Source organism: Pristiophorus japonicus, chromosome 9 (genome assembly GCF_044704955.1).
Source record: "Pristiophorus japonicus isolate sPriJap1 chromosome 9, sPriJap1.hap1, whole genome shotgun sequence".
NCBI classification, from domain to species: domain Eukaryota; kingdom Metazoa; phylum Chordata; class Chondrichthyes; family Pristiophoridae; genus Pristiophorus; species Pristiophorus japonicus.
Window position 1 is genome coordinate 63451780 of NC_091985.1, and position 12490 is coordinate 63464269.

The following is a 12490-nucleotide window of genomic DNA, read 5'->3' on the forward strand; positions in this document are numbered from 1 at the left end:
TCATATAGCAATTTACTATCAACAGTAACTTAAGACATCCAATGAAATGTTTGTAGTTAATATAAAATGAAGCAGCTTTGCAACCATAAATGACCTGCACGACCGTTGTTAACCACGGTAACTTAAGGGCCAATTTTAACTTGGAAGCGAAGCTGCGGGGACAGAAGCAGGAGGCAAACTATACAGACTCCCGGAGTGGCCAAGCTCCTTGATGCCGCCAGCTTTTGCTGATGAACTGGACAATGTGTAGGCCTTAATCGAGCACACAGTTAAAATGGTGCGTGTGTCTCGATATCATCAGAGCATGACTCTGCTATTTAAATTCATTCCCTGCTCTTCAGAGGCAAGCAGCCTTCCCGTGCTTGAATTCAGGCAAGTAAAAATGGTGCGGGCAGGAACGCGACACAAACTCCTCGCTATCTTAACCCCCTGCTTGCTCCATTCCCACTGGTTGGGGGGGGGGGGGGGGGGGGGGCGGGGAATTAAATTAGACCCTTTCATTTTCCGTGACAAGAAATATTAAAGAATGCTGTGAAATACATTTATGCTTAAGCTATGTTTCTGGAGAAAGGAGTTTTACAGCTTAGTGAGCCAAATCATTAAAAGAAGGGGGCACTGGTGTAGCACTGTGTCCTTTTACCTCGGAGACTTGGGTTTTAAATTCAGCTAGACTGACTGATTGAAGGTCTCCTCTCTATCGCTGTTTGCCGTTGTTCTACAAATAGTGACCATGATTAGTCTACCTAGTTTCTGTGGTTGTGGGTCCACAATACAAAATCTAAAGTCTCACTCATAAGGAATGCTGGTGCAGAAAGTAGAACTAACTCACTGTTGCAGTAGGACTTTCCAATAATATAGATTCAGAAGTGAACAAAGCATTGCAGAGAATATTAAAACAAATATTTCATGAATAACAAAAACTGGAGACACTGAGGGCAAGGACAGATAGCATGCCAGGTTCAGAGCTGCATAGTGTATAATTGGTGACTATTACTAGATGCTGCGGGCAGGTCAGAACCCAAAGTAAAGGCATTCAAATAGGATGTAGATAGAGAAGTGGGCACTGAGTTCATTGATGACAATATTTTCAGGATCTTCGAAAAGATGGGGAGTTTAGAGATGAAGATGAAGTTAGAGAGGAGAGGGCTCGAGTGGGCTTTCAGGATGGAGTGATGATAGTGGCTTTGAAAGGGAGGCACATGGTCGAAAGAAAGGAAGAATTTAACAATTTCAGTGAGTACTGATGCAAAAAGTAGTAACAGGTGAGGATCTGGGGCAGGAAAGAATCAAATAAGCAGCTGATGGATCTCATGAAGGGGATAAATCTGATGAGGGCTGGGGGAGAATTTGCTGAATATTTTTATTGGGGCAGGGATGGTATAGAAGGTAAGAAGTCAATGGGATGAAGGATGAGGTTGAAGAAGGCAGTTAGTAGTGGAGAAGAGAAGTTTGGAGTTGCTCAAAATGACCCTAGATTTAGTCACAGAACATGACAAGTAATGCAGCTTGAGATGGTTAAGCCAAATCTGGCAGTGGACAACCAGGCTGGTCATGCAGCTTGAGGCCCTCAGATTTGAGGCCCTCCGATGTACCAGGGCCTCTGGGAGGAGTGAGGACCATGAAGGACCTGGAAGGGACAAAGGTATCAAAAGCAGAGGCAAGGCAGTGATGAAGCAGAGTGACAGAAATGGTGACTTAATAGTGGATGGTGGTCCAGTGGAGATCAGTTAGAGAAAATATTAGTTTGAGTAGTTTTTATTCAAATGCTTTAAAATTCTTAAAACATACAGTATGCTGCTAAACAAATATACATACAAACTTTCTTTAGTAAGTTGCTTTGATGCAGGTCTCTTCTGTCCCCCATTCTGGCCATCGAACTAGAATGAAATAAACTTTTGATATAAAACTATATACATGTATATTAGAAATAATACAGGTACCAATTTCATCAACATGTCTATAGATATGGGTCTTACCCATCTCCTTGAAAATTAGAATGTGAGAGGTGTGACATTGTGGAACAGTTCAGACTTATATCTGTTTGCATAATGCCACGCCGAATGACACCATTCCAAACTGCTTGAAACAAGCAAGAAACGCACACTTTGTAGTTTGCTAAATAATAGCAAAATGAACGAGACAGTGTTCAATATAAAGAAAAACTTTTTTCTAATATCTGAATATCAATCAAGCTTGACTGAACTAGCTAAAGAACCTATTCATTCACCTACTAGTAATACAGAATTTTAGATCTATTCCATTTTTTAAAAAGCAAATTCCAATTTATGGCAACACGCTACCACTTGAAGGTGCTCCAGTAATCTTTTCAAAGCTTTATGCTGTCGTCAAAATAACCACATTTTTATTACACATCTTGTACTAAAAAGAACTTTTGCAGATCTCTTGCTTTCGACATATAAATACAGAAAAATATGAATTGAGTTTAATTTTTTGAAATATGAAAAGAATCACTGCAATTGTAATATTGCTATTTACTATTTAGGAGTAAAAATACTGGAACAATCCATAAAAAGTATTTAGGATCATATTTCATTGAGTGTGGCTTTGTAAAAACTGAAATTTTCCTTTTAAAGTAAAACTTTTAAGTTTGGCTATTAAATGAAAACTACATTTTCATTTCCAAGCTTAAATATTTGTGCAAAAATGTATACAATATATTCATCATAACTTTATTACATCTCCTGGAATGCTTGTTTACACTTCCCTCAATCACTAAAATGTGCAGTGGCTTTCACTAAGGATTTTTAAGATACTTTGGAAGGCAAATGGAATGTTGGCTTTTATTGCAAGGGGGACAGAGTATAAAAGCAGAGAAATCCTGTTACAACTTTACAGGGTATTGGTGAGGCCACACTTAAGAGTACTGCATACAGTTTTGGTCTCCTTATTTAAGAAGAGATATACTTGCATTGGAGGCAGTTCAGAGAAGGTTCACTAGGTTGATTCCTGGGATGAAGGGGTTGTTGTATGAGGAAAGCTTGAGCAGGTTGGGCCTATGCTCATTGGAGTATAGAAGAATGAGAGGTAATCTTATGGAAACATGTAAGATTCTGAGAGGGCTTGATAGGGTAGATGCTGAGAGGATGTTTCCCATCGTGGGGGAATCTAGAACTAGAGGGCATAGTTTCAGAATAAGGGGTCGCCCATTTAAGGCGGAGCTGAGGAGGAATTTCTTCTTTCAGAGGGCCGTGAATCTTTGTAATTCTCTACCCCAGAGAGGTGTGGAGGCTGAGTCATTGACTATATTCAAGGTGGAGATAGTCAGATTCTTGAACTGCAGGGGAGTCAAGGGATATGGGGATTGGGCGGGAAAGTGGAGCTGAGGCCAAGATCAGATCAGCCATGATCTTACTGAATGGCGGAGCAGGCTCGAGGGGCCGAATGGCCCAGACCTGCTCCTATTTCTTATGTTCTTATGTTTGATTAACTTGGTGGCAAAGCCAGCCATTGGTATTTTGTTGCACTTTTACTAGAAATTGAAATGATAGAATTGAAAAATTATATTGGACAGAAAACCAAACACCATAAAAGGTAGAAACCTACTTGTGACATTTTCTGCATCTCTGGCTGTCCTAATATTTTATCCTGCAGTGGATGTAGTTGTCCCAAGTGCTGTTGTAAAGTACCAGCAGTTTTGTGAAGTTGACTGTCACTCATTTGCACAGCTGCAATATATAAATGTAGAGAATATAACTTTATAAAGGACATTTAAGAAATAGAATCATGTAAACCTTAATATTGAATGTGAAGATTTAAAGTAAGTTACATTGACTAGCTGGTTTACTATATTAGCTGCTCAACTTTTAACTAATTTAATTCCAGAGAATTATATTTTTCTTAAGTTGGTTAAATCTGCACACTGTTGAAGAAAAACTCTAAGACAGTTAACACACAAGAGGTTTCATGTAAATTTTAATAGAGGTTTTGGTTAACTTTTTTTTTGAATTAGCTATCTTCATCTTTCCTGATGTCATTATTCATTAAAATAAAATGAAATACATTTTGTGAATTGTTAGGGCAGTCTGCGTTCAACTCAGCTTCTTCACATTGTCTCTAGGTGAGGGACAATGAGAGGCAACAGCAATATCAAATAACCCATCATATCTGTTCCTATTATACTTGCTTTCTAAGAAATGGAGTTATTGTGTTAGTGGGTTGAAACAAACAGCTGTAATTAATTCTGTTCATCTATGTCAAAAGGTGAAGACGGGCATTCCTAAATCTTCAAGAAAACAGTTGGATAAGTTATATAGACATGTGTGTTGTAACTTGGAAGATGTTATTGCTGTAATTGCTGCACTATTCTAAAGGTAGCATACCCCTCCTATTAGAAAAGAAGCTCCTGATTGGTCAGATTGAGCTTGTGGTTCTCAGTGCTGGTCTGGTCCTGTTTACTGCGCAGAGAGACGAGCTCTGCCCGCAACTGGGAGGGGAGAATCAACAGGTAAACACGAGAAAGTCTGGGACTCTCCAAACCATTGTTCTTGGACATTTTTCAAGTACACTGACTAGAAAAGGCCATTTGGCACATCAAGCACTTTCCACAGAACAGGTAAAATGTGCTCGATTAAAAACTGAAAATGTTTCTCCCAATCCACCCTGAACTGAAGGAAAGTCCAGAAAAGTCCAGAATACCCATTTAATCTTACAAACAACTTACAGTGCATGTTCCAAGACTTCATAGAAGAAAATAAATCCTACATTATACATCCGAGACAACTGCCTTCCTTGACATGACATTCCCAGCAAGTCAAAGCCATGATATTCCATACAGCATGCAATTATCTGTCTCTATACATTCTTATAAGCCTCCCAATTTGCTCCTAACCAGATACTGTTTTGCTTATTTTTATTTAAAAAAAGAACAATATTAATTATTTATCTACAAGTCTATTCCTTTGAACGGTAAGTTTATCCTCATGTCTGAATTATCTAATTTTAAATAATTTGCTTCTATCAACATTATCTATTTAAAGATTGATGCTGTTAGTTTGCATTTTGTAAAAAATAATGTTCTTGTATACATTGCTTGCCCTTGGTTTTACTTCAGTATTATTGAGAAATATAGCCAATTTGAGTTCTGATGCTGGCTTCGCAGCTGAAATATTAACTTGAATGTTTTCTTTATTCAGATGCTGACGAGTTTACTGTGTATTTCCAGGAATATCAGCTTTTTGCAAATTTGCAGCATTTTTCTTTTTACCTCTAGTTTGTTTCTATGTGCGTCATCACAGCACTAATATAGTGCATTCTTCACTGTGTGTATAAAAACTTTCTTCAAGACATTCTTAACATAGTAGAAATGCAAGGCAATGGGTCTTGTTGCGACTTCTATCCATATAAATACACTGAAAATTTCCCTTACATACCCAGACATGTAGTTTTGCCTAGAATCCCTGTACTGTTCAATAAGCTGGGTATGTGCGGCTGTCGTAGACCATCAGCAGCATGAGCCTTTGGAACAGAATTGGATAGAGTCTGACTTCCAAAGAGAGAAGCTGAAACTTGATTGGAGAGCTGCCCCAAGCTAGCCAATGAATGGCTAGTGACTGGTTGGTGCTTACTTGTTGCCATCATCTTCTTTGGAGCCTGCAACCATGTTAGTGAATAAATACAATCATACACTAATCCACCTAGCATCCAACTGAACAAAATCTAGACAGTATTTATTATTTCCACGTATCAGACTATTACATTACAAATTTCATCTAGTATCTTTTGTAGGTAACATTTAGACCAAGTACTTTACAACTCGAGGATTTCAATATTTCATAATTTTACAGGCACAAATTAAGTACATGATGGTCATTTTTACACAGAATTGTACAACTGTATATGTTCTCCCAATTTTAGAAAATAAAACTTACAAATACACAACTACAATTCTGAAATATTAATTTATGCATTATGATAAATTTGAATCAGTACATGTCTGAAACAAATTCTCGAACAGTTAGTAATAGCTTTTTTATAAACTAATCATGGCAATTCTTTGTTCTTGTTCTGACTTAACTGAAATAACTATAAATGACAGTAAGCTGAAGCACAGTCATACCACAGGTAAACTTAACTTTGAAACAAAAAAATAATTTTCTACAGCATATAGACCTAGACATTGGGCCACTTACCACCACGAGCTACTGCCACGATCCGGTCAAAAAATGACGGCAGTAACTCGAGTGCCCTTCTTTGGCACAGGACTCAGCGACCACCATTTTGGTGAGGGCCTCAGCGCTGTCAATAGTGGCGCTGGCCCTGGAAATGTAAATGGAGAGGGTGACGTCAGTCAGCGTGCAACGGCGACTTAACATCACCTCAGCGAACTTCAACCTTAGCGCTGAGTTCAGCAGACTGACAAAGATGCTGTCAGCACATCGTAAAAGGGACAAACATATCTTTCAGGTAAGTTTCCATTTAAGCTTTTGGACTGGATTTTTTAAAATTTTATTGAAGTAGTGGTTTTCTTGTAATAAAGTTTTTTTTTAAAGCGTGCAGGGAGTGCTGCTGGATGCATGCAAGGCCTCGGATGGTAAATGAAGGCCTCTTGAGAAGACAGAAAATGCTGAAAATATTCAGCAGGTCAGGCTGCATCCGTGGAGAGAGAAACAGAGTTCATGTATCAGGTCGAGATGCTACCTGACCTGCTGAGTATTTCCAGCATTTTATGCTTTTATTTCAGATTTTCAGCATCCGCTCGAAGAGAGAAGAAGATGCAGAAGAGGAGGATGCAGAAGAGGAGGAAGCAGAAGGAAGGAGGCAACCGGCCGGGATATCCGGGATGGATTCATCTGCCTGCGGTACCAGTGTCATAAGTTGAAACTTAAAAAAGCTAAATAAAATGGGAAGCAAAACTTTAGAAACAAATTTTAAAAAGAAAATGAAAAAGAGGTTTCCATGTGGAAGTCAACAGTAAATAATGGAAATTAAGTAGGCATGGAACTTAACATCAACATCGATAATTAAATCAGCATGCTAAGGTTCCAACTTATTCATGTTCATGAGGGTAGATGTGAAAATAAAAAAATTAATTGCTTTCCTTTATATTGAAAGATAATGCATATCACACTGCAGAATCAGAGTCCATCTAAATAAATGTTGAGTACAATCTGTGTTTACAGTAAGTTACCTATATTTACTATCTAATAATTAAATATTTCAGACCCTGTTGCAGTCATATGATAAGATGTGATTTGAATTTGCTACAAAGTCCAAAAGAAAGCAATCAACCATGGAAAAATGTTCCATTTATGCTCAATTGAGAGACACACAATTTAATGAAAAAGTTCCTTCATTTTCAATTCTTCTCTGTTAGCAAGGTACACTAATGAGTGTGTGTATATGGAATTTTGCACCAATATAATCAACAGATTATTGTTCATATTTTTCAATGCTTTGCAATAGAGAATACCTCAAGCAATGTGACCAAAAAGGTTCTTTTCTAGTACAGCATTTCTCTTCTTTAAAATTTATCATTGACAAATTTAGTGCATTCATTCATCACCTACTTGTGAGTACAGAAATTGCTGCTGATTGCTGGTTTGTGTTACTGGCATCTCCTTCCGGCTAAATACGACCTGTCGTGAGGGTTGCATTACATTGGTATTTTGGTGATATGGATTGGAAATCCGGTAAATTTGATTCATACCCAGCTGTTGCTGGCATTGTGGTGGCTGCTGCTGTGCAGACTGTACAGTCACAAGAGATTGCTCCCCCTGACAAACCATTACAATGTTACCACTGGAACATGTTTGTGTGACATGGTCACCACTGCTTGCTGATATTATAGGCTGTACTGTAGACACGTAGCTGGAGCACATTGAATTAGGTGTATTTGAAACATTAAGCTGGTTTTGCAATGACCGTCCTCGGACTGCATTCTGCCCGGATTGCTTAAATATTCCTGTATTAATGCTTGAGCCAGCAGTGGGTTGTACACCTTGACTGGTTGGAAGATTAAATACCATCTGTGAAGCCTGCTGGAGTGGAACCTGCCCAGTAACTAGCTGTGATGAGCCATGGTTTGTTAACAGCTGTCCTCCTGAAGCATTAACAACCTGCTCCATACCACTCTGACCAGCAACCGACTGTCCAACAGAGTTCTGATTATTCAAGAATTGTCCTGAAAAAGACTGGGTAGCCAGCATTGTACCTGAAGAATTCCGATTTGTTAGAACGCATTCAGAAGCTACTTGGCTGGAGACCAATTGGGTGGGTACTGTTCGATTTTGAAGAATCTGTCCATTTGCAGTCTGAAGGTGCTGAACAGTTGAATTCATATTTAATGCTAGGCTGGTAGGAATGAAAAACTGATTCTGGGATACTAGAGGTTCATGTTGCCCAATAGGAGGACGAATTATGATACTGCTTCCAGTTTGATTTAAAACTTGTGGTCTACCTGACTTTCTAGGTACCTGCTGTTTTGTAATATTGACACCCAGGGGTGGGCCCACTGCTGAACTTTGAGAAGAGTTTGTGGAGCCAAAAGGAAGGCCATGCTGCATTTGCTGCTGTTGTAATGCTACTTCATTTTGGAGTTTGAACGCTGTCTGCAATTCCAAATTGTTGATGTTGTAAACTGTTTGTTGCTGATTCATTTGAGCAGGTTTGGGTTGAATACTGAGTGAAATTTTAGGCTGGCTTGGTACAGGACCTCTTTGAATAATAATATTATGCAAAGGCAGTGCTGTTTGAATATTATTACCACTAAAATGAACAGACATAGGTTGTGGTACCTGGCCAATATTAGAGGCTCCATAGTAAGTGTTTCCATTAAGTGCTGTCACTCGCCTCTGAAGCAACAATCCACCAGTTTCATTCAAACCAGATGTGTTCAAAGAGATTTGTTGCTGGTTTGGAAGAGAGGCCATATTGTAACCACCTACAGACAGAGAGTTTAGAGCAGATTGCTGGCCACTGCTCTTCGATATAAACTGTGACCCTTCAAGGTGATTAAGAGTCATTACAGGCTGCTGAGTATCTAATGAACCAATCAGCTGAATTGGTCCAATTCCACCAGCTTGGTTGCTATTGGGTACATGCTGAATGGCAACACTGTTGATGCCCATTTGTTGAAAAAAGCCAGGCTGTACATTAGTTTCATTATTTACAAAGGGAGTTCGCAAAACCTGCTGTAAAATGGGAGACGGTGTTACATTCATCTGCTGCTGTGTCAAGCCTCTTACAGCTGAAGCGCCAGAAGATAACTGTGAAACCTGAGAAAAGGATGCAGGGTGAAGCTGAGTTTGTGCGAACTCCTGGGTAGAAGTAATACCGGCTGCCAAATCTGCTTCCTCCTGTAGGGTTTGTTGAGTGATATTGGCCTCCTGAAGAGACTTCTGCAGAATATCAAAAGGCTGGTCCCCATTTAAGTTTGAGAGAGGTGAAGAGGTATCCAGCTCCTCCAAAACATTAAGACTACTTGCTAATTGCCGTCTTGAGTTCAATTCTTCTCCAATATGGTTATGTGTATCTTTTGTAGAAGAGGTAGAGTCAGCACTCTGAAAAATGCAAGTTGGAACATAATGTAATCAGATATCAAATCAATTTGGTACAATTTTGGCTGAAACAAACAACTGGGTTATTTTATCTTTTGAATTTTGGACGGAATTAGAAACATTTTAGAAATAACTTATCGAAAGTTATAGGAGTGGACGTTCCAGGGCCCTTGCTCCATCTGCGGCAGAGTGGGACTTCCAGCTGTTTTTCTATGTGGGCCAGCAACCAACACTCTGACCCACATAGTAGGGATGGTATCATTATCATAATTAGGGGCAGAGGTGCAGTCCATTCGTACAAGTACCCTTTAAAGGCACTAGCTCCATTTTGCCAGCAGAAGTCAGAATGGCCCTTACTCACTCCACTAGACTCGAAGGTCTGGGATGGGGCGAAGAACAAAGTCAGGTCATTTTTGTTATGTTCCGAAGGGAATAAAATACAATATTGTTAAAGGTAATCAATCCCATTCTTTGTCTCGGGCAGCCATAGTTACTCAGACCGTTTCTCAGGTCTCAAAAGAACTCATGGCAGCACTCGGCTAGCGAGACTTCCGTTGGTTCAAATGAGGGTGTAATTCCTGGGGTAATCCAGGAACTTCCCCAGACACGCTCATAAAGTTGTGCTAGAATGTTGGGATGTGGTGTGTAACACCTTTTCAACTGGAATTTGTGATGGACTAGAAACAGGGCAGAAAAATGGTGGATCCATTTCACCCCCAAATTCCTGCTCCCCGGGCAGAAATCTCCTTTTCTGTGTACCCCCAAATCAAAAATTTGGGCTATTTATGTAAACGTGTCTGGGAATTTCCTTGGAGCTGCTTTCATTCTGCTACTGTAACTTTGCCTAACGTGTAACGGAATCCCTGTTTACATGTTAGCAGGGTTTCCATCACACAGATCCACGAAGACTAAGGAAAGTTTTTTTTTAATTTCAATTTAGAGGGTTTATGCTGGTTTCGACGACAGATTTATGAATGCAACATAGATGCAACACTTAATATATACTTAGTGGATCTTTCAGGGCACTGCTCACGGTAAGAACATAAGAAATGGGAGCAGGAGTAGGCCACCTGGCCCCTCGAGCCTGTTCCGCCATTTAATAAAATCATGGCTGATCTGATCATGGACTCAGCTCCACTTCCCTGCTCGCTCCCCATAACCTTTTATTCCTTTATCGCTCAAAAATCTATCTCCGCCTTAAATATATTCAATGACCCAGCCTCCACAGCTCTCTGGGGCAGAGAATTCCGTAGATTTACAACCCTCTGAGAGAAGAAATTCCTCCTCATCTCAGTTTTAAATGGGTGGCCCCTTATTCTGAGACTATGTCCCCTAGTTTTAGTTTCCCCTATGAATGGAAATATCCTCTCTGCATCCACCTTGTCGAGCCCCCTCATTATCTTTTATGTTTCGATAAGATCACCTCTCATTCTTCTATACTCCAGTTTGGGCCCAACCTACTCAACCTATCTTCATAAGTCAACCCCCTCATCTCCGGAATCAACCTCGTGAATCTTCTCTTAACAACCTCCAGTGCAATTATACCCTTCCTTAAATACAGGGTCCAAAACCGTACACTATTCTAAGTGTGGCCTCACCAATACCCTGTACAGTTGTAGCAGGAATTATCTGCTTTTATACTCTATCCCCCTTGCAATAAAGGCCAACATTCCATTTGCCTTCCTGATTACTTGCTGTACCTGCTTACTCACTTTTTGTGTTTCATGCACAAGGACCCCCAGGTCCTTCTCTACTGCAGCACTTTGCAATCTTTCTCCATTTAAATTATAATCTGCTTTTCTATTTTTTCTGCCAAAGTGGATAACCTCACATTTTCCCACATTATACACCATCTGCCAAATTTTTGCCCACTCACTTAGCCTGTCTATATCCCTTTGCAGATTTTGTGTGTCCTCCTCACAATTTGCTTTCCCACCCATCTTTGTATCAGCAAACTTGACTACATTACACCCGGTCCCTTCATCCAAGTCATTAATATAGATTGTAAATAGTTGAGGACCCAGCAACGATTCCTACGGCACCCGACTAGTTACTGTTTGCCAACCGGAAAATGACCCGTTTATCCCGACTATCTGTTTTCTGTTAGATAGCCAATCCTCTATCCATGCTAATACATTACCTCTAACCCCACGAACTTTTATCTTGTGCAGTAACCTTTTATGTGGCACCTTATCGAATGCCTTCTAGAAATCCAAATACACTGCATCCACTGGTTCCCCTTTATCCAACCTGCTCGTTACATCCTCAAAGAACTCCAGCAAATTTGTCAAACATGATTTCCCTTTCATAAAACCATGCTGACTCTGCTTGATTGAATTATGCTTTTCCAAATGTCCCGCTACTACTTCCTTAATAATGGACTCCAGCATTTTACTAACGACAGATGTTAGGCTAACTGGTATAGTTTCCTGCCTTTTGTCTGCCTCCTTTTTTAACTAGGGATGTTACATTTGCGGTTTTCCAATCCGCTGAGCCGTCCCAGAATCCAGGGAATTTTGGTAGATTACAACCAATGCAACAATCTTTGCAGCCACTTATTTTAAGACCCTAGGATATAAGCCATCTGATGTAAGTCTGATGATCCATTGTTTTATGAAGATAAGAACATTATAACAAGCTTCTTCTTCTTAGGCAGTCCATCGGAGTCAAGGATTACTTTAATAATGAAATACTGGGGCCACACTGATGTTTTTATTACTAACAGGTGTTCCATGATGATGCTCGGGGCAAGTTGGATGTTTTCTGAGCACCATGTTTACTACAACTACAACTTTTATTTATATAGCGACTTTAACGTAGTAAACGTCCCAAGGTGCTTCACAGCAATGTTATAAGACAAAACAGATACATTTGACACCGAGCCACACAAGAAGAAATTATGGCAGATTGGTCAAAGAGGTAGGTTTTAAGGAGCTTCTTAAAGGAGGAAAGAGAGGCAGAGAGGCGGAGAGATT

General features: G+C 39.8%; 1 protein-coding gene across 6 annotated transcripts in view; it reads right to left on the reverse strand.

Moving 5' to 3' along the window:
• The window catches only part of bicral (BICRA like chromatin remodeling complex associated protein), a 110594-nt gene that overhangs the window by 39720 nt on the left and 58384 nt on the right, over positions 1 to 12490 (reverse strand). For 5 of the 6 annotated variants that reach the window (XM_070889389.1, XM_070889388.1, XM_070889387.1 and 2 more), the window contains 4 exons: positions 7527 to 9518; positions 5391 to 5610; positions 3565 to 3686; positions 1816 to 1877 (listed from right to left, as the gene is read on the reverse strand). In XM_070889389.1, the coding sequence (XP_070745490.1) occupies positions 1816 to 1877; positions 3565 to 3686; positions 5391 to 5610; positions 7527 to 9518 (2396 nt within the window). The remainder of the gene's footprint in view (positions 1 to 1815; positions 1878 to 3564; positions 3687 to 5390; positions 5611 to 7526; positions 9519 to 12490) is intronic. The other variant, XM_070889393.1, reaches the window with a different exon arrangement.